Source organism: Rhipicephalus microplus, chromosome X (genome assembly GCF_043290135.1).
Source record: "Rhipicephalus microplus isolate Deutch F79 chromosome X, USDA_Rmic, whole genome shotgun sequence".
Taxonomy (NCBI): Eukaryota; Metazoa; Arthropoda; class Arachnida; order Ixodida; family Ixodidae; genus Rhipicephalus; species Rhipicephalus microplus.
In genome coordinates this window covers 444,310,446-444,332,664 of record NC_134710.1, presented here as the reverse complement: position 1 = coordinate 444,332,664, position 22,219 = coordinate 444,310,446, and the positions used below count along the sequence as shown (strand labels likewise).

The 22,219-nt window shown below is 44.4% G+C and overlaps 1 protein-coding gene across 1 annotated transcript in view; it reads right to left on the bottom strand.

Moving 5' to 3' along the window:
* Positions 1–5,090: 5,090 nt before the first annotated feature.
* LOC119184011 (splicing factor C9orf78) overlaps positions 5,091–22,219 on the bottom strand; it is a 100,860-nt gene continuing 83,731 nt past the window's right edge. The window contains exons 8-9 of the mRNA XM_037433842.2: positions 10,918–11,055; positions 5,091–5,275 (exon numbers count right to left, since the gene is read on the bottom strand). Coding sequence (XP_037289739.1) covers positions 5,178–5,275; positions 10,918–11,055 — 236 coding nt within the window. The 3' untranslated portion in view covers positions 5,091–5,177. The remainder of the gene's footprint in view (positions 5,276–10,917; positions 11,056–22,219) is intronic.

The following is a 22,219-nucleotide window of genomic DNA, read 5'->3' as shown; positions in this document are numbered from 1 at the left end:
CGGCTAATCGATTGAATATAAGTATTTGCTTCCAACCACTTTTAAAATTTTTTGAGCATAAAGATTCCCATCAAAATACATTTCTAGCAGGTGTAAGCACGTGTCATTAAATATAAGGGCATGTTATTCTCACGATCAGTTGACTGAAAATTTTTCAAACTTGGTGCACCTTTCCTGGAAAAATATCTAACTCGTCGCGCTCAAATTATCTCACATCTGAATTTCTTCCACACTGTCTCAAGCCAGAACTTCAGAAAACTGTTGAGGGAAAAAAATATTGGAAAGTCTCCCTCATGGCATGTAAAAAGTGGGGGCAGTATTTCTTTTTCTTGTGAGGTAAATATGAAAGTTTCTTTTTATAGGTTCGTATTAATACCAATATCACATTGAATAAGCGCGCCAAATATCATGACCATACTGTTTTTCGTTTTTAAGAAAAGTACACTAAATTTCTTGCACCAGCCTGAAGTTCAGTGATCCACCAACAGCAAGTAAGAAAAGCAGCACGGTCTAAATTTTGCAGACTGAAGGGCAATACATCTTTGATTAAGCACCCAATACTTCCTGACAAAATATGGTACAGTTCTGGAGATTTAAAACTGAAACGAGATAACTTGTTTACTCTATCATGCCCGGGGGGGGGGGGGGGGGACACGGGTATTAGAAGGCCAAAAGTCGCAAAAAGTCGACTTTTTGAAGTTGACATTTTTTGAAGTGGACATTTTCGGAATCTGTGCCTCTTTTTGCACCTATCTGAGAAGTTTCTAGCTTCTGGCGTCATTATTTCTGGCGCAAAATCATTTCATAACATCCCTGTGAGATGAATGTGAGCGCAAATTGACGCTAAAATCGTGCTTTGTCCGCGCCCAACTGTTGCCGTTACGCACGAGCTATCGTGTTCATTTTGGTCTTGTTTGGAAAAGTCGTTCTTCATTTTCAAATTCCCGCCACCGCTGGCTCACCTTGCTCATTAATATTCAGCAAAAACGCGTCATCGAGAAGCACTATTGCGCGATTTTATTAGCTGCTTGGGGCATGTGACAAAACCTAGGCATCCAATTGGCCAAGTGGCGTTTCCAAAGTCTGATTCACGATCATGACGCGCACGGACATGCGCCATTTTGTCGTGGTGCTGCTGTCCTGCCTGCGGCAGTAAAAAAGTTCCGTGCTACAGTAATATGTGAAGCGGGTGTGGCAATCGTTCGTTCGCTGTGAACTTCAGAAAGAGCCCCGCTATGGCTCAGGATAACAATAACAACGAACTCGCCGCAGAGTCACTGGTGTAGGCCTAACTCACGTACGAGCCCGTTGGTTACCGGCAACGTTACTGAGAGCGGCTTTATTCTACAGCCTCATCAGTTGGAGGACGGCAAGTAAAGAGCAAAAGTGAAGCTACGAGAGATATCAATCTTTGTAGTGACGGAACGGAAGCGCAGTCTTATCGCTAAACGCGCTGATGCCGTGGTTCTCCCCGCCTGACGAAAGGACCTTGAACCACGCGACGGCTCGTCAGAGTAGAGTACGCTCCCGTCCACAAACAACAGAAAGTCAATCCGTTCGCGGTGAACGTGTGCACCGTAGACTGCTTTTAACGACGTGTTCGCAACGTTGTCGCGGTCTCCGCTCGAAAATGCAGCAGTCTTACGTGAACAGGAAACTTTACACCTCGGCACTCATGTAGCCAGCAAATGGATGAGCGAAGGAGCAAGTTTGGTTCGCGACATTTACGGGTAACTCATTCTGGACAAGCTGGAACACATCGCCGTGTAATTCAAAGGATCGTGGATGACGCGTGCACATTCGTCGCACATCGCCGTCAGTACAGTGACCGACTGATAAGCGGCCTTGCGGCAGACGAGCACACGGCGACAACTTGCTACAGGACTAGAAACGACACACTCGTGAGAACAATCAGTCCTATTACATTCCCAGTGCGCATTAACTGTCCAAAAGTTCGTGTGCCAAATGTTTTTCACTTGGAACAGCGAAATAAAGATTCAGCAGCATTTTTCTCGAAGCACTGATTTGGACCACTTTCTTTTTAAAAGTGGACCTAGGACAGCCAGAGCTGTAATTGTCTTTGCACAATGTAGCTAAATATGCACAAAAAACAATGCTGAGAGCCGATTTTTAATGGGCTGCTTCATTTTTTTTTGTCTTAATATAAAAAAATGTTTTTGGTTACATGCAATGAACTTTATTGTGTTGTAATCCCAGAAGTACTCGTTCAATGTTTGATCAGCTTGCTGCATTGCACTTTTTAGGCATTCAAGTATCTATATATGTTAAAGACTATGTAATTTTAAGTACATACATTTTTACGGTTAAAAATGTTAGAATTCTTTGTGTTCTTGATATTCTCAAAATAGCAATTTTGTACACCCTGGATGAAAATTCCTGCAATATATCAGAAACTATTACAGATAGCAGACTAAGTTTACTACGCCAAGCAGCCCGTTTTCGTGCAATTTCGGTTTCAGTTTCGCAAGCGCATCCAACATGTACTTTTTCGCGCGATAACCATGCAATATATCTTACGTTTATTTGGGAGAAAATCAATCAACTGTTTATTTTTTTTTAAGGGAAAGAACGCGAAGCTTCTTTGATGCATTGAGATTTATTTTAAAAAAAAAGGTATGGACGAGCAGGTACTGGGCGATCGGAACAACGCAAAGCAAAGAAACGATTTCTTAAGTTTCAGTTCATACTTGGTCGGCATCGTTGTTTTTTTCCTTTAGCGACGCAAGAACTTTCTGGAGACGTTCACGTAATTTTTTCTTTTTTGAGGTCGCAAACGCAACGATGGGAAGCAGAAATCTTGGCACCGATCAGAAATGAGCGGGCCTCTAACGTTCGTAAATCCATGTGGGTGAAACACTATCTTTACTCAACCAACAACGCTGTTTTTGCACAGTCAACGAAGTATTATACACTAACGCGTTGGTTACCCAAGCAAAGCGCAAGGAATGACTTTCTTCGTAGACGCCGACAAGAGGGGCGTTTTCCAGCGTTATCGTGTCAGCAATACCGTATTTACGTGCATAATTTGCACACCTCTAATATTTTGCTAGCTTTTCAAAAACAATATTTACTTGCATATTTCGCACTCCCTGACCCGCCCGAGCCCACTCGCTGGCGTGCGCACCTTTGGACGTTTCGATGCTTCGGTCGGGTGCGCGTCTCGTCGAGCAGATGAGCGGAGTTGAGCAGGCTGCTAGTGCGAAGTCTCTTCTTTTGAGGACTTCCCCCGAACTAGGGTCCCTACAACACGACACCCGAACAAAAACCTGTTGACGGGTCGCCAGAACTGCTCGAGCGTTTGTCACTCCGTATCTCCCAATCTCTACCACCACGATAATGGCAACAATGCACGCTTGTGTCATGGCATGGACGACTTTCTGCATCAAAGGTGTGCAAGGGCGTGTTGCGCCAACTGTTCTCCTTGTTCTCTGCATCCATGCTGCAAGGCACACTTGGTTGATTTCGGAAATTAGACTTCGCCATCCGGCCGACGTGTTTTGATGGTTTCCTTGATATGTGCTACACTAATTATATATACAGAGAAATTGAAGCTTGCTGTTGTAAATTCGCCGAAGAAAACGGGAAGCCTGCCACTGCAAAGCATTTCAAGGGGACATACTTCAACGTTACGACCGGGATGATCGGTACGTGAGAAATCAGTAGTGTGCGCGGTTGCTAATGCAAGTTTCCCGTCATTGAAGAAGGTCTTTTCAACTATGTGTGAATGCTGAGTTTTTCCGGTATCATCGTGTCGTGGGGTACATAGTTCCTTCCAGCATTGTCGAAAGATTTTCAAGAAAATGGGGCGCTCGGACACGCTCGGCCGAACCAAGGATGATGCGCTTCGAGAGGGAGGTGGCAGTGACTTTGCGATACGTGATTCCCGTTAGACCGGATCTGACTGGTTAAAGTATGTGCTAATTCCTTTAAAATTAACAAGTATGCTTCATTTGTGCTGCAATTTATATCTTCTTTTTTTAAATGTATACATTGTGTGCAATAAGAATCTGACGCACTATTTCTTTTGCGCTCGCGAAATCCCCGCACAACTTGCACAGCCCCGAGATCGTGAAAAAAAGTGCACAAATTATGCGAGTCAATACGGTATTAGGCAGCCAAAACACCGACAACGTATGCAATGCAATTTAGGAAAAGGGACATTCGTTTTACGTACGGTTTCCAATTGCACTTTTTCTTCCAAGCAGCTGGTGTTGCTGAAGACTGGCAAGTAGCTGGTGTCACTTTCAAGGCGGCTATTGCGATTAGAATCCCACTTCCAGTGATGGTATCACTCACACACAGCTTCTCGGAGATCGCATGCGCGGGAAATAAACTATTTGACAATGCACCACTGTCTTCATTTCTCTCTGCTCGATGAATACTGATCACCTAATGAACACATGCTCGTGCTCGCTCACAAGCTTCAATGTGAACTTGCTTCAACCGAGCGACACCATCGTTGTTTACCACGGCAGGGAAAAAGTAAAATGACACCAGAAAACTAGAAACAGCGAAGAACAAAAGACCTGCACGAGTGAAGCTTCCTAATAATAATGCCAACAATCTTGAACAGAATATTTACATATTTTCTTTATAAATTTGCCATTATGCTATGCAGTATACAGAAGTTAGCGTGCATGAACTACATGCCGAACTGTAGTAAAGAAGGGCGTGCTTAGGCTTTATAGCCTTGGCTGTGCTGCCACAAAAAGTTGTCGGTGAGTATAGGAAACCAAAGATGAGCCTTTGGCACCACTGTGTTTGGCTGAAAAAATGAAACAATCAGCGTACCCAAAAAAGCAGCCACATTTTTTTTTTCACAACTTGTGGGCGAACATCCGGGCGTCAAATCCTATCCACACGTTGCTCTTACTTTCGTTGGACACCACAAAGAGCCATTTAGGCAAATTTAATAGCTCAACTTGTTACACGCAAGTCATGTCATTAAGAAAACGGCCAATCGTTGAGAACTCATGGTGATCAGGATGCCACATTCTACAACAGTTCAACAAGAAGCATGCGAACAGAAGAAAGATGTAGATATGTTCAACTTTAGTTGAAGCAACAAGTGACAGAGGACCACATGAAGGTTTTATAAGCATAATGATAAAAAAATGATTTGCTGAACAAAATGTCCACAGCTGGTATCTGTAGGCTTAGTACCGTCTGAACTGCTTCTTGAACTTCTCAAAGTGAAAGTCATCGGTGGCTTTTTCATCATCATTTGCTCTACACCTGGATGATCCTTTGGCACCTGCACAATAAATACGCATTGTATATGAGCATTCAAGGCCTCATCAACACGGAACTGAGAACCAAGACAACTGAGAACCAAGACTGCATTTGTTTTGCATTGTACCGACTACAGTGGTTTTTTTTTTTGCATGCTAACTTTGCCGTCAGAGGGGGTGCGAAAAAAAGAATGAGAATAGAAGAAAGGCAGGGAAATTAACCTGGGCTAAGCCCCATAGGCTACCCTGTACTGGTGAAGGGGAGATATTAAGAGCTCTCATACACCTACTGTTAGGAATTTTGCTACAAAACAGGGGTCTTGAACATGCGGCCCAGCCTGCACATGCCTGCCCTAGTGCCATATATTTTTTTTCTTTTATCAAGTGTGTTCATAAAGCTTCAAACCACAATGGACAGCTTCCCACACCAGAAAGCATCGGCCAGAATTTGTTTTAGGAGGAGGCACTGGTGGGGTTTCATAGGCAGCATTGAAGTGGCTAGATGGGGCAAGTGTCTCCTTTGCACCCTCTCCCCAACCCCCATGAGTATTTCACCAACCCCCAGGAACAAGGCCAATGAATAATTTCTCTTCGAATGTTTTTCCTCAACAGATGGCTACTTAGAGGCCCGTGGTTGGCAAAAGCCACGCGTCTTTTCGCAAGAAAAGAGCCTCTGGTGACGTTGACATCTTCCAGATCAGAGTCCTGGTTTTAATCATTGTGGAACTTGGTATGTTTCTTCAATCCTGACATTTTTATTCAAACCCCCTCTTTCCCCTTGCTCCAATGTTTTTCACTGTCCTAGCCCTCGTGGGACTAAACTGCGTAGCAGTGACGGTGGCCTGCTAGCAAAGGCGAATTTTAGACTTCCGCTTAAGGTACTGACAACCTTGTAGCATATGATTAAATTATGGTTGAAATTACACGCAAAAACCACATGTAACTTATAGAGTCACCTTTCAAAACAAATAAGTACAAGCCATTGTGCAGATATTCAACTGGCAGCAATAAATACTTAAGGTTTTTCAGTCATGTTCAAGAAAACAAAACATGCAAAATATAAATAGACCAGTCTGACACCCATTTTAACATGGCTGAAATCGCCTGAAATGAAATCAAATTGCATTAACCACCGAGATAAGTTACTGCCTACAAACAACAAGCTAGCTAAATTGATTGTTAAAAATCCGAAAAATCCGCCGGCAACTGTAGTGCATCGATACCTTGGGATTATTGAAAGTGAGAGAGGAAAAAAAAAATCTGCAAAAATTATACAAGTTAGTGGCTAAACCACCCAAGCACTCTTGACAGCCAATAATACATTAGGCTATTGAGAATGACGCCTCCCACGTCTGCCATCTCCCAGAAAGCTAAGCTCGTCTTCCAAGAATGTAAATGATAGTTTATTGATTCCCGCACCGGGTTCCCACACCATTTTCTCAGCTTTGAAAATAATCTTTGTGCCCTTGCATGACAGCAGGATTTTAAAACTGAGCCTTACAACCACATCTGTGACATATTGTGCCAGGGAACCTTCATTCATGTTGCGAACATTACATGCATGTTTATGCAAGTGCCTAATGTCTGCCTGATGTAACAAACACCGCAGGATAACAAAATACTGTAAACTGCATCAATGGTACATTTAAAAAGCTTTTTTTTTGCTTGGCTAGGCAGAAGCATTTCTGCTTTCTGTCAAAGCTAGTCAACACATCAAGCTCATAGAGCTTGTACAGTGTCAAAAGACCACACGTACGCATATGCACTTGAAGAACTTTTTAATGCTATGCCATACCCGACACACACATGGCATGATTTATTATCACCACTTTATTTTCTTCTTTGGAAGGATTCAGCCACTAAAGCAAGAAGTGAATAGAGGCAACCCAACACCTTAACGAAAATTCCTACCACTCTTCTCATAGCTGTTCTCTTTAATATCCCAATAGAAAGCGTACCATTTGAATTTTCCAAGCTTGCAACAGTTTCTCCGAGAAGTGCACAAAAATGTTTTAGGACAGAATATTTTATTTATGTCATCTCTCTAAACCGTGCAGGGATGCGCACAACAATGGTTGCTGGATGCGATAACAACTGGGGTGGTGTGAAAGTTGCAAACTGGAACAGGCAGTTTTTGCAGAAATAATTAGGGGCGATCCCCCGAGAGACGGAACATGCATGCACTGCCTAAGCATTTGTTTAGTCAAATTTTTTTAATGCTATGTATGCAAACTCAAAGTGCATAAAATTGAAAATTTCTTTCCCTAAAAGGTTTCTCAGCCATTAAACAAATATTTCACGGTCGCGGTGCAGGTGTCCCTTTACTGTTTACCACAGAATTTTCCTATTTCACAGCAGAAGTTATTGCCAAAAACCTTTCCTGCTGGTAACCTTTTTGCTACCATGAAAAACTAAGAAAATTGTACCAAACTTCCTGAAAAAAATTTTTTTCACTCAGTTTGAAGCCCTTCTTTTTCTGAACAAATGTGTACTGCTCCTTGAATACAATGGGGTTCCTTTACAACACTGACCGCATTAAAAAAAAAAAAAAAAAAAAAAAAAAAAAAAAAAAAACTCAAAGGTGGCTTCACTGCATGGCAATATAATTAAAAATGGCAATAAAATGAAAACCAAAACAAAAATGGCACAGCATGAACAAGTGTCATGAAACACAACTGTGACAAGTATAGTCACCATTGGTTCCAATGAGGTTAATTTTTATTCAAGGCAAGTCATCGGTCCTTTTGGTACAAAATCTCATGCATGATTATACTCATCCACGAGAGCAAAAGCCTGCATCACTGTGAATCAGGTTCATCTCAAATGCTGCTCCCAAAAATAAATGAAAATATAAATGTGAAAAATTGGCAAACCCTTCCCAAATCCGAAAATCTAGACCTAACTTTGTTGCTTCCGGTGCATTTCCTACTCAACACAGGAACTTCAAAAATGCATGAAGTACAGAACAAAGCCTTCGCAACATTCCCGCCTTTAAACAACACAAAAATAGTTAAAGAAACAATAATTTTCAAAAAAGACCTTTTTCAAAATATGCAACTTTAAGAACTTCAGTCCATATGAATGCTTGCGTTCATGCAACATAGAACGTGTTGGTGAGGAGCTAAGACACAATGCTTTCGTGTCTTCCATCAGCAAGATTTTCATACCAGCATTTCTCGTGGCAAAAATACAGTAATTAATAATGCTCAAGTGTACTACTTTTAACCCTTTAATGCCAGAATTATAAAACTGCCAGCAAAATAGAAATTGTTTTCATTTTACAGCTTTAAATAGCAACCTTTAAATGATGCAGCATTGAAATGATCTAAAATTCAACTTTAATGCATAATTTTGTGTAGGTTGCGAATTCTCCATATGCCACAGAAGTGAGGACCTTGCAGCAAAAAACGCACTTCGGAACTATGTAACTTGTGTGCCACCTCTTGGGTGCATACACACCAAATAAACAAAATAATTGAAAATAAAAGTTAGGTCACCAAAGCAAAAAAAAAATGAAGTATAATAAAACCTGTTGAACGTGCTTTGCATTTTCCACCATTAACTCCAGAACAATTGGTTTTAGCTTAATATACCTTAGACAAGAGAGCACTAAGTTTGTCATGCTGAAAGCTACATGCTCCGTGAGTACTTGACAGCCGGCATTAAAGGTGGAACGCATTTCGTGACTTACTTGCTCGTAGTTTTTTGGCATGTAGCAAATTCGCGACGTCCAGCAGTAAAGGGCTAAAGCATACTCATTAGAATTCTCCCCCCCCCCCTTTTAATGATCAGCAAAAGCACACAGTGAAAAAGAGGGCACCTTCACGTTGTTTCTGCTTCTATCACTCAATGGCTACGGAAATATAGAGTCGACTTGATAGACTACTGGTTTCTCATCAGCCTTCGAAACATCTCGCATACCTGCTCTTGCTTGACCACAAAGTCAATAGTGTTGGTTGGAAGGCCTATGTGACACAGGTACCATATTTACTTGCATAATTTGCAGACTTTTGTTCGCAATTTCGGGGTTTCGAGAAGGGGGTGCGCAAATTACACGGGGATTTCGCGAACGCATATGACATAATGCGCAATAGTCCTAACACACGTAGTATATTCACTAAAATAATAAATTGATGCACAAACGAAGTGAACTTGTTAATTAAACAGAATTAGCACATACTTTAACCAGTAAGATGCGGTCACACCCGATCTAGTCGGAATCACTGATCGAAAGTTTGGATTGAGAATAATCGTCGTGGCCGCTGTCACCACCCTCCTAAAGCGCATCGTCCTCGGTTCTCTTGAGCCTTCGAATGCCCCATTTTCTCGAAGCTCTTTTCGACAATGCTGGGAAAAACTAGGTCCCACAACACGGCGATACCAAAGGATCCAAGTGTTCGACCTTTTTCAACGGCAGAAGACTTGTATCAGCTAGCGCACACTCAGCTTTATCCTGCACTGATTGCGCTCATCATCACACGTTGAAGTTTACGCTGAAATGCTTGGCGGCGGCACAGTTGCAGTTTTCTTCGGCAAATTTCACAACAGCGAGCTTGAACTTTGCCGCATATATATAATTGCCATAGGCCACCGCAACAGAACTGTAAAAACGCAACAGATGAATGGTGAAACCCAAACTTCAGAAATCAACCAAGCGTGCGTTGCAGCGCGGACGCAAGGAACGAGGGGAACAGTTGGCGCAACAGGAGCTCGAACGCCTACGATGCAGTAAGTAGTCTGTGCCATGACGCGAGTGTACATTCTCATGGTAGAGATCAAAGATATAGGGGGAGGGAGGTAAATGCTCGAGCAGTTCCGGCAGGTACAGTGTACTAGGGACCCTAGTTCAGGGGAAGTCCTCAGAAGGAGGAGCTTTGCACTTGCAGCCCGTTTGATTTAGTTTGCCTGCTAGGCGAAACGCGCGTTGGTTAGCTGGCGTGGGCAGGTCGGGAAGCGTAAAATATGTGACTAAAATTTTTTTTTTTTCATAATGCAGGCGAAATATTAGGGGTGCGCAAGTTATGCAAGTAAATACGGTATAAAGCACATGAAGTATGAACTTTGGCACAGTTGGTATAAAGTGCACACGAATGAGCACAATTTGGCCCAGAGAAGTAAATCTGTAGCGAAATGGTGCAAACGGGGCAGTAGGACCACCACAACTGTATCTAACGAGGCACATCACCAGCAGCGATGTCTGTAAAAGCATTGTCATAGTTTCCTTTCTCCAAAATAGGTTTGAGGAACCCTCTGCATAGTGTTATTGAGATATGAAGGATGCAAAATACTACAAAGTATTAACTGAGCTTTGAGCAATCAAAATATTTGTGTTTGGGTCAAGACTGCTTGTAAAATGCTTTCACCCAAAAAGCAAATTAGGTGCTGGTAAAACGTAGCAGAAAAATAAATAAATGAACACCCTTCCCTGCTATTCCTGTTTCTCCACATCAGGTGCCTTGCGTGTTTCTCTAAAAAAGCTTCCACTTCCAAATGCAGCAAAATTTCTTTATAATTGCTGATGCCCATCGCATGACAGAGCTGGTTGAAGATAGTACCTCCTAGGTTCATTTTATGTCAAAACATAAGAAATATCAAGAAAACGCACAAGCCACACGACATAGCTGGACAAGGTAAAAAAAAAAACGGAATGCTGAGCCTCAGTTACCTCTGTTCTGGCGGCCTGGAATCTTGTCTGCAACTCCTTCAGCTTCTGCGATGACCACAACAGGCTTAGGCGGCGGAGGCTCTTTCTCACGAACAGGGCGCCGCATATGACGCGTCCGGTTGCCATCATCGATGTTAACTGTACACAGAAAGAATGGTTGTTTGGTGAAAAACACAAAGAAATCACTTCAAAAAGCCTCAGTTTAGAGAAAAAAGTCACTGCTTTGCAACAAAGGCGAAGCAATGAACGCGATAGCAACAAATTGGAAGGTCACGTGCAGAATGGCAAGCAGATCGAAACGTGCCCCGCGTTTCTCACGCACAAATGAGGCCTGAAACGTACTCACAGGCACAGATAAATGAACACGAATAAGCGTCTCAGTTGTTACTTCGCTGGGTCTGAAAAGCGCGCCCTTTTCCCAAACAGAGACTGTGCAATGATTATAGTGACCTTTGTGTGCCCGGCAACTACAACAGAATCGTCCCAGTGCAAGCCTAACACCAGCCAAGACGTATACAATCCTCCCCACTGGGAGATAAGGGTGCGAGAGAGATCGTCCACTCCCATCCTCTCGGCGGGCCAAAGTACGCGTGAGAGATGAGAGCCACCGTGCACTCATTGCGCCATCTTGCTGAGAATGCTAAAAGCATGATAGTTTCCTCCCGAGATGCCCACCAACTGCGGTAAGTGGTAGATATGAATAGCTTGCCATTTGAACTTTGGAGGAAGTTCCACTCGGTGGCTCAGTGGTTAATGCCTCACATTCACGACACGGAGGTCCCACGTTTCATTGTGTGCTCCAGAGTTTTTTTTCTTAATTTTTTATTTCTTGCATTTTCAGATATAGATATGTATACATATACGGTGCACGATATCGACGCCGACGACAGTGGCGAAATCCAGCCAAGAGTGTCCATATAATTGCTATCGCAATATTATACTAAGCACAGTGCATAGATTGGTCACCCATGTTTAATTCTCCCACAAGGCTTCTCCTCCAAGTAATAACAGATTTCATGAGGAAACTACTCATTGTGCAATTCACTTGGCTCTTTTAATGTTGCAATAAATGCCCTTTCGCATATTTTCACTGCTGTATCCTTTGTTCCTAGCACACTTAAAGATAAAACTATCCTGCAAACACTTTATTTACTACTAATTCTGTTACATTTTATGATAAAGCAGGGTGCGCATTGAAATTCTTGTCATCTTGTAAACCTAAGAGGCGTTTCTGTTCGAGACCACTCCTCCAGAGCGAGTCTGTGCACGTTTGATGGAAAAAATTCAAGGGTATTCAAGGACTTTCAAAGGTGCATCCCACGTTGCACTTGTTTACTACAGCAATGTTTACAAACCACTACAAAGAGCTCCACTGCACTGGAAAAAAAAACATATTGCCTTTTTACTCCACTTGACTTTTCGAAGTACTGTATTTACTTGCATAATAGGTGCACTTTTTTTTCCCCAGAAAATCCGACTCGAAGTTTGGGGTGTGCCTATCACACTGGGTAAAGTTTCCCAAAAATGTTTAGATAAATTTAACTTCAACGACACCAACCGGTGTTGTGAAGCAAATCGCCTCCTGTATTTACTTTCTTTTTGTTTCCGCCAATGCTGAATAAGAATACACTCGTACGCGAGGAGGAGAAATAAATGTTTATTTCATAAAATGGTATCGCAGGGCAAGTTCCGCTTCTACCCAAGGTAGAATATCCTAGACAAAGCTAAGCTCTAGGGTTTCTTGGGCGTGTCAAACACATAATGCATTAAAATCACACTAAATAGACACCCGTGTGCTCAGATTTGGGTGCACGTTAAAGAACCCCAGGTGGTCTAAATTTCCGGAGCCCTCCACTACGGCGTCTCTCATAATCATAGAGTGGTTTTGGGACGTTTGTCACACCTGTCCCGTTATTAGGGAGGCGATCGCCGGGCTAGTTCCAAGAGCCGAAGTATCGGCCCCCCGAACCGCACCACGAAAGCGTAGACAATTTAGAAGTGGTCCTTATTGGTGCGCCAGCGGACGCCGGCTGTGGCCCAAAGAACAAGACAGAGCCGAGAGTTGATAAACAAACAAAATTATATTCTCATTAACGGCAGATCAAAAACAATACACACATATGCACACTCCACAATAGTTACATACAATACGTCACCAAACAGACAATGTACAACACAGTACAATCAACCACACTTGAAACAACGGACACGGACAACAATACGCACTACAATGCAGTCGCATGCATTGAACAACCAAGACACTTAAAGACTAAAGAGATATAAAACCTATTCAGTCCAAAGTCCTTGGAACAAAAGTCTGAATGATACTCTTCCGAGAATCACTCACTCAAAGTCCAGCGTTGTTGTCGTTCCGCAGCTCTCGAAGTTCTCTCCCAGGAAACCTCGCCGGAGTTTCTCTTCCAGGAAAACTCCCGTCTTCAATAGGCCACTCTTCAAACTTCAACTTCTTCGCCGGAAATCCGTCGGCTTCACACACGCAGCTGTTGCCCGCGTCTTCGCTCGATAGCGGTAAACTCACGCTCTTGCCTGTAGCTCGAGCCGTCCCTACGGACCAAAAACTTCGCCGACTACACGGCGGACTCTCTACGCACTCTGGCGCTCACTTCCGTCTCCTCCTGTTCTGTCACTACGGGCAGAACCTTCGCCGACTCCAAGGCGGAATTCCTACGCGCTCTGGCGTTAACTTCCGTCACCACCTGCTTTCTCGTCTCGGCCGCTCGATTAAATACCTTCCGCGCCACTTTCCAGAATTTTCTCGTCCTTTCGTCGGCGCGATACGCAGCGAAGGCTGGAGAGAGGCGAGACGGTTTGTCAGCCCTCCGCGTCGGGTGACTCAGCTCGGCGTAGCCACGCCTCCTTCGTTCTGGAAATTTCTAGCGCTTGCCCGGCCGCCGCTGTGGGGTGAGGAGGTTCGTCTGCGAAGCCGTGCTTCTGCGGGGAGAGCGCGCGCCCGGGAGCCTTGAATGTTTGCTTTCTTTTTTTTTTTTTCTTTTTACCTCGCGGCGTTTCTACCGCCCGTTGTCGCAAGGATTTGGCGGCGCGCTCTCTTTTTAGCGCTCGTTCTGTGACACTGCCCCCCACTTTAAGAATATTATCTCATAATATTCAGAACCACACAAACGAGCGCGAAAGTCACCACACACTCTCACAGACTGTAACACCATCAGTCGCTCATAACACTTCACATTCACAATATATCACTCAATACAATCGTACATTGTAGTTCAATTCCACAACACATGAAATATAGCCACAGGTACATGCCTACAACACTTCATCACACATTCTAAACAATACAACCGTACGAAGTTCTGTCTATCCAACAATTATACAACACCATACATCACACCATCGCACAGAACACCGACTCTCTCGACATACACTTGAGACACAGGATAACAAGAACCTTAACACAACATATGTCACTCAGCCCTGCCGAACACATTCTGATTCCACCTCAGCACCTATCTTGAGTACTTCGAACAGCGCTTGCGCCCCTTTTTGCGGTGCTCGCTCGATCTATTCTTGTGTTTCCACGTTCTTTTTCGGCGAGCCCTTTCCCACGACGATATCTGAGGCGTCGTTTCAGCCATCGTTGTCTCTTCCGACACCGTTAACGCGTCATTACCTTCGACGGGTCCTGTCTGTTTATTTACCCGCTTGATAATGCCTCTACACTTTGTCCGGCTGGCCAGCTCCGTCTCCTTTACACTGTCGGTCGGTTGAGGTCGTGCCGATTTAAGTCCGGTTGCTTGACCCGTGAACTTATTCGACACGATCGTCTTCTCCTTCGCTGTCTCTTGCGCCGCGGCTTCGCCTTGGGCTCTAGTGAGATCCGTCACGGGATGCTCCTCCACTGTATCTCGCGGCCGCTGTGTTGGCGAGGGCTCTATCTTCGGGTCTTCTCCCAAACATTCTGGATCACTTGGCCCTCGCACCCCGTCGATGTTTCCGATGACAAGGTCATACAGGGGGGTCGTCATGCATAACGCAGTAACCTTCCCGCTGAAGTACGGGGTTTCAACCTCAATTTCTGCTTCGGGAAGCATCCGGACCGTACGGTCAATTAGGCAAACCGGTTTCGTTCTGCCTGTCAACTCTCTTTCCCGTACCAAATTTCTCCTCACGATAACCGTGGAGCTACCGGTGTCTCTTAGAACCGTAATCTTCTTGCCTGCAATCTTTCCAGGAAGCGTTGGCATTCCCTTCGTAACACCGGTTGGCTGTTTTGACATTACAGCCCCCACAATAGGAATTTTCTCCCCATTCTTCAACTCTACGAATCCATCAGTGACGGCATTATTATCAGATTTCGGTGCTGCTTGCACACAGGATACCTGGTGAGTTTGACTCACTCCGTTCCGACATGCATCTGCTTTGTGCCCAGTCTGACCACACTTGAAACATTTTACAACCGTAGGGCTCGTAAAGATCGTTCGACAGTTTTTCGCGCGATGACCCACTCGGTTGCACAGAAAACATCGCGGAATGCTCTCTGGTGCACGCTTCTTTTCTTCGGGAGCCAATTTCTTCGAATCATCGGGACAATCTTTCTTCACCTTGGCCAAATTAGTTCCACCTTGCGCTTCTAAGAATTGATCAGCCAATTCAAGCATTCCTTCAAATGACTCCGCCTTCCTCTCTTTCAAATACAGCGACAGGCTTGGGTGGCAACTAGTAAGAAATTGTTCTTTAATTAACAGCTCTCTAAGCTCATCGTACTCCTGTGCTGTCCCTGAAAGTTCAATCCATCTGTCGAAATAATGGCAAAGTCGGGCGGCATAGTGCGTAGCCGTCTCACCATCAGCTGGCTTTCCTGTCCGAAATCTGTCCCGGAACCCTTCCACAGTGAATCTAAATCGCTTCAACAAAGCAGCTTTCACCTTTGCATAGTTGGCTGCATCGGTCGGCGTCAGCCTACCGTACACACTGAGCGCTTCACCACTCAAGCAGGTACTCAAAGCAGTTGCCCATTGATGTTCCGGCCAACTCTGGCTCTTCGCAATCGTCTCAAATCGGTGGAGGTACGCGTCTAGGTCGTCCTTCCTTTCATCAAACGCTACGAGCAGCTTGCTTGGGTTCAAGCGGAAGCCGTGATCCTCTCGTTCGCTGCTTTCCACTCTAGCTTGGACCGGAGTTTCACTTCGCTGTTGCAAACGGAGCCGCTCGAGTTCTATCTCGTGCTGTCGCTGCCGTTCCCTTTCCTCTCTTTCTTCTTTCGCCCTTTCAGCTGCCAACCTCTCTCTCTCCAGCTCCAACTTCAATTGCTGCTCTCGTTCTTCCTTCAGCTGTCGCTCTTTTGCCTCTCTTTCTTCTTTCAGCTGTCGCTCCTTTGCTTCTCTTTCTTCTCTCGCCCTTTCAGCGGCCAGCCTTTCTCTCTCCAACTCAGCTTCTTTTTCCGCTTTGGTTCTTTCGACCGCCAACCTCTCTTTTTCCAGCTCGGCTGCTTTTTCTTCTTTCGCTCTCTCTTTTTCTTCTTTTTCCTTCTGGGTGACCCACTTCCGTAGTTCGGCGCCAGAAAGACCCATCTTTTCACCAAGAGCAACTAACTTTTCGAGATCCATGGTGTCTCGCAAATAAAACCTTGCCGCGTGCAAAAAGTATCTGCCTAGATCAGTCTATCGGAACACTCCCCTGCACTCGTTAACGAGAACACTGCACAACACACAAAATCGTTCCGATAGCAGTATCAACAACTCGAGGCTCTTTCTCACTACTTTGGACACACTGTGCACCAAAAGGTCCTGTCGCGGACGCCACATTAATTGTCACACCTGTCCCGTTATTAGGGAGGCGATCGCCAAGCTAGTTCCAAGAGCCGAAGTATCGGCCCCCCGAACCGCACCACGAAAGCGTAGACAATTTAGAAGTGGTCCTTATTGGTGCGCCAGCGGACGCCGGCTGTGGCCCAAAGAACAAGACAGAGCCGAGAGTTGATAAACAAACAAAATTATATTCTCATTAACGGCAGATCAAAAACAATACACACATATGCACACTCCACAATAGTTACATACAATACGTCACCAAACAGACAATGTACAACACAGTACAATCAACCACACTTGAAACAACGGACACGGACAACAATACGCACTACAATGCAGTCGCATGCATTGAACAACCAAGACACTTAAAGACTAAAGAGATATAAAACCTATTCAGTCCAAAGTCCTTGGAACAAAAGTCTGAATGATACTCTTCCGAGAATCACTCACTCAAAGTCCGGCGTTGTTGTCGTTCCGCAGCTCTCGAAGTTCTCTCCCAGGAAACCTCGCCGGAGTTTCTCTTCCAGGAAAACTCCCGTCTTCAATAGGCCACTCTTCAAACTTCAACTTCTTCGCCGGAAATCCGTCGGCTTCACACACGCAGCTGTTGCCCGCGTCTTCGCTCGATAGCGGTAAACTCACGCTCTTGCCTGTAGCTCGAGCCGTCCCTACGGACCAAAAACTTCGCCGACTACACGGCGGACTCTCTACGCACTCTGGCGCTCACTTCCGTCTCCTCCTGTTCTGTCACTACGGGCAGAACCTTCGCCGACTCCAAGGCGGAATTCCTACGCGCTCTGGCGTTAACTTCCGTCACCACCTGCTTTCTCGTCTCGGCCGCTCGATTAAATACCTTCCGCGCCACTTTCCAGAATTTTCTCGTCCTTTCGTCGGCGCGATACGCAGCGAAGGCTGGAGAGAGGCGAGACGGTTTGTCAGCCCTCCGCGTCGGGTGACTCAGCTCGGCGTAGCCACGCCTCCTTCGTTCTGGAAATTTCTAGCGCTTGCCCGGCCGCCGCTGTGGGGTGAGGAGGTTCGTCTGCGAAGCCGTGCTTCTGCGGGGAGAGCGCGCGCCCGGGAGCCTTGAATGTTTGCTTTCTTTTTTTTTTTTTCTTTTTACCTCGCGGCGTTTCTACCGCCCGTTGTCGCAAGGATTTGGCGGCGCGCTCTCTTTTTAGCGCTCGTTCTGTGACAACGTTAAACCCCACATATCAATCAAATCACCAAATAGACATCTACACACTCCCAAATAAATGTTGAGCGCCACTTTGTCCACTGCAAAACGATCCGAGCAGCTGCATATACACTTGTCAGCGAAAAGCCCAAACATTTCAGTGTCATTTTAAGGGGCACAACTAAGTCTGTAAGGGTATGTCTTTAGCCCGGCAGCGTAAAACAAGTTGAACATGGGCACCGCCATCCTGTTAAAAATAAAAAAAAAATCACGCAAGAAATACTGCAAGGGCGCATAGATCACGTAACCACCTCCAGCCAATAGAGGCACAACATTCGTCCTAAACATTACAGAGGATAATGGCTTTTTTGCACTCATTGATGCTTTCTTTTGTTTTTATAGTTTCATTTTGACAACCACACTAGTTAGGTCGCTGTGCTTTGAAGAATTGTTTTTGGCTTGTTAATTTGTCTTTTCTTTATTTTCCCCTTCAGCACACGATCGCCATGTCTCAGCTGTATGGCTAGCTGTAGCAGTACGGAGTGCGTGGGCGAAGTTCTAAACCTAACGGAGTTGGCTTCACGGTGTTGTGTCTAGCAAGAAAACAAGCCCTTGATTCGTTCCCCCTTTTTAGTCTCACATTGTTCTAAAAGCCAGCACACACCAAGTCAGAATAAAATTAGACTGCAATCACTAATGGTTCACAATGTGAGCCACCATGCAGACATGAAACTACACTGGTCATCTACTGCGAGGCAAAGTGAAACTGCTTGCCACAAATACTGTGGATTGTTAACGAAAAGTTTCACCAATGCACCACCTTGCCCTTCTCAATGATGGGCCCAAATCTGTGGCACCACCCCATGAAAACTTGAACACTGCGCTGGGTACGTGCTTAACGCAAGTGAGTATGCCACACAGAGGAAGTGCCTGAACATGATGGCAGCCGCAGTGACACAAAGTGGCTCCGCCACAATTGTTGACTGCGGCAAGTGACCATGCATACGCCCAACATACACATGGTCGCACGCAATGATAAAAGCAAGAGTACAGGTGTGTGATGCATATTCTACCAATTCAACATGATTGAAAGCTGGTGCTACTTTAACTTATTTATGGGGAAATGCTACTTGGGGACACCTTATTTTAATCTTCAACCAAGAGTGATGAAACTTGAGCTGTTTATAGAACTTTTTATACATGACAAAGTGAAAACCTGAACCCTTTTGCTCCCCCCTCTTTTCATCACTAAACTTCCACAACTTTTTACCATTCATAGTTCATAATGTTTCAAATAGAGTGTAAAATGCAAGTAACTAACTAGGAAGTGCTTACAAAATATTTAATAGACATAAAAAATAACATACATAAAAAAGTACATTTTTCTCCTACCCAAGTGAAGGTTTAAAAAAATTTTTTATTATATAATAGAGACATTAAAATTTAAACTAGATAATTGCATTTGTCATCCTTTGGTAAAAATTTGGGCAAAATTTCATGCAAATCCGAGCAATAGAAGTACCTAAAAAAGGAGGGGCAGATTGAAAAAGAAGCAAAATCTGTGTTTTGAAAGAAAAAAACAAGTTTTAAAGTTAAAATTGTATTTTTATTTATGAAAGATGTCATCAAGTGCAATGAAATTTGCACATCAAAAAGAACAATCCTTGTAGTGGTGGCCTCCGCCACTAAAATGCGCCAGGATCACGAGCTTGTCCCTCGCGGCTCTTTCGAGCTGACTTCTCACAGACATTTCGCTCACAGACAGGGCCATGAAACACTTGCCAAACTTCTTCCACTCCATCTGGCAGAGCCTTGTGCCGACTGCAAGCTAGGAAGAAGATCAACAGGACAGCGAAATCTAAACTAAGTCCAGTGTCGAGGAACGCAACAGTGCCGATGCCATTTCGCGGCCACGTTTCTGCCACATACCGTCGTAAATAATGGCAATGTCATCCTCGCTAAGTTCTCTCACTGTGAGCTCTTTCCACTTCGCAGTATTGGCACTGACCTCATCCATTGCCACATCACGAACTTTCTGGCTGATGGCTGTGAATGACTTTTGATGCATTGGCTTTTGCAAGCCAACAACTGCCGCGAATCAAACCAGCTGCTCCTAGCCTACTCCTACAGAGCACGCTGCCACAATGGCTTTCATGCATGAGCATTGGCTTTTTTAATTCATAATGGAAATAAATACACAAGAAAAGCATTGTTCAGCTGTGCTGCTCGAAGTAGACTTCGCAGCACATACAGGTGCGCAGCGTCAAATGGCAGTCCCCGATTCGTACCATGTGATTCGGCGCTAGAAAAACGTGCAAAAGCGTGCTTCTTTTTATGATGTCTTGTGCCGCATCGGTGTGAGGAACAGTCGTTATTTGGAGAGTGAGGCTCGCCTGTTCGCTTCATGCAATCGACAATGGCAAGCAGCGGCGCATTATCGATGGCAAGGTGCTCGAAGACTTCCTACTTTCGGTCTTTTAACAGGCATTTTGTGCTCTTTAGACGCAATTTTGACGCATTTCCAGTTCAGTCTCCCCATAGATATATATGCATTTTTTTTTTCAGAACAATAGAGGTACTAATCTTATCAGAACAGGGTAAAATAAAAAATTGGTAATTTTAAAGAAAACTCGTGTTTTTCGACCCGCATCTCCTTTTAATTCCCAATCGTGGTGGTTCGTACTTCGTGTACTAAAAATATACAAGACGTAAAAAATTTTTACGTGGGAAGTTCATATTTCTCCTACCCTAATAAAAGTTTACATTTTTAAAAATTATTTAAGAATAATACTGAAACTTAAACAGAATAATTGTATTTCCCATACTTTGGAAAAAAATTTGGCAAAATTTCATGCAGATATGAGCAGCGGAAGTACCCGGAAAAAGAGGGCACATTAAATTTGTGTGTTGAGAAAAGCGAGTTTTAAAGTAAAAATTGCCTGTTTCTTTATCAAAGTTCTCAATAAAAGCGACCAAATTTGTACACAAAAAAGAACAATCCTCCTTGTAGTGGGCACTGCCATTAAAATGTGCCAGCGCCATAGGTTTGGCCCTCATGGCTCTTTCGAGCTGACTCCTTGACAAGAGATTTATTCTACAGTGCACGTCGACGAGCCCTTGCTTCTGCTGTTAGTTTTTGAGACATTTTTTTGCTGGCATGTGCCGTCCCGTGATGTGCGAAGAGCCACCAAATCATGAGGCGGGATCACACCAAGCTCTTGCAGAATACGTTCTAAACTGGAGTGTCCTCGATTAAACCCGAGAACAGCTATAGAAGTGGCCATCTCCAAAACATGTCTTGAGGCAAATCGTGTCTTTGCACACAGAAGCCAAATTTTCCTGTTTAGTGACTTCGCTGCATTCTGAGTTTTGCCCTGAATACAGCGGGTCAGTAGCTTCTGGTCGGTTTGTGTCTTGTAAATAGGAAAAACTGCCTTTTTCTAGGCATGACGATAGTTATAGCGTGAGAACAAAGCGACGACACAGAGACAAAAAGGACATGAAGGACACGTGTGTCGTTGTTTTGTTCTCGCGCTATAACTAGTGTCATGCCATACCAACTAGCCAAAGCTGCCACACTTCTAAGTTTCCCTAAGCCTTGGTGAGCCAGTGCAGGTTTGCCCAAGGCTTTAGCACGCTTGTGTTTGTACCAGAATTCTGGTCCATCTGGGCAGAATTCTGGGGTTTGCATCATCTATTGAGCGACAATAAAGATAGGAAGCCCAAATCGCCCGGTGCATGGCTTTAATGCTGCCCATATTGCTTGTGATAACCACTTGACGGTAGGTTCGCAGCTTCCGTATTACAGTATCTTTTAGCTTCTCCCCTCTTGGCAGTGGCTCCTTGAGTTGGCGAATAGTGGTCCCGAGGCGCTTAGCTACATGATTTGTGGAGTCCTCATTTTGAATAATAACAGCATCACTGTATATCTTCTTTTCAACAACTGCTGTGTAGATTTTTGAGCGCCGTCACTGAGGAATTTAGTAAATCGCAATGGTGTGTCATAAGTTTTGCTCCTTTGCCAAATGCGCACTGCAGCTTCTGCTTCCATCACATGGGCTGAGCAGTCAACATTTTGCTCGCAGACAGGGCCATAAAATTACCAAACTTCTTCCTCTTCATCTGGCAGGGCCTTGTACCTACTGCAAGCTAGGCAGAAGTTTGACAAGACTTCAAAATCCAAACTAAGTCCAGTGTCGAGGGACACAACAGTCCCGATGCCATTGTGACTCTTGTGGCCTCGTTTCTGCCACGTACCGTCGTACATAAGGGCAATGTCGTCTCCGCCAACGTCCTTCATTGTCAGCTCTCTCGACCTCGCAATATTGGCTCCGATGGC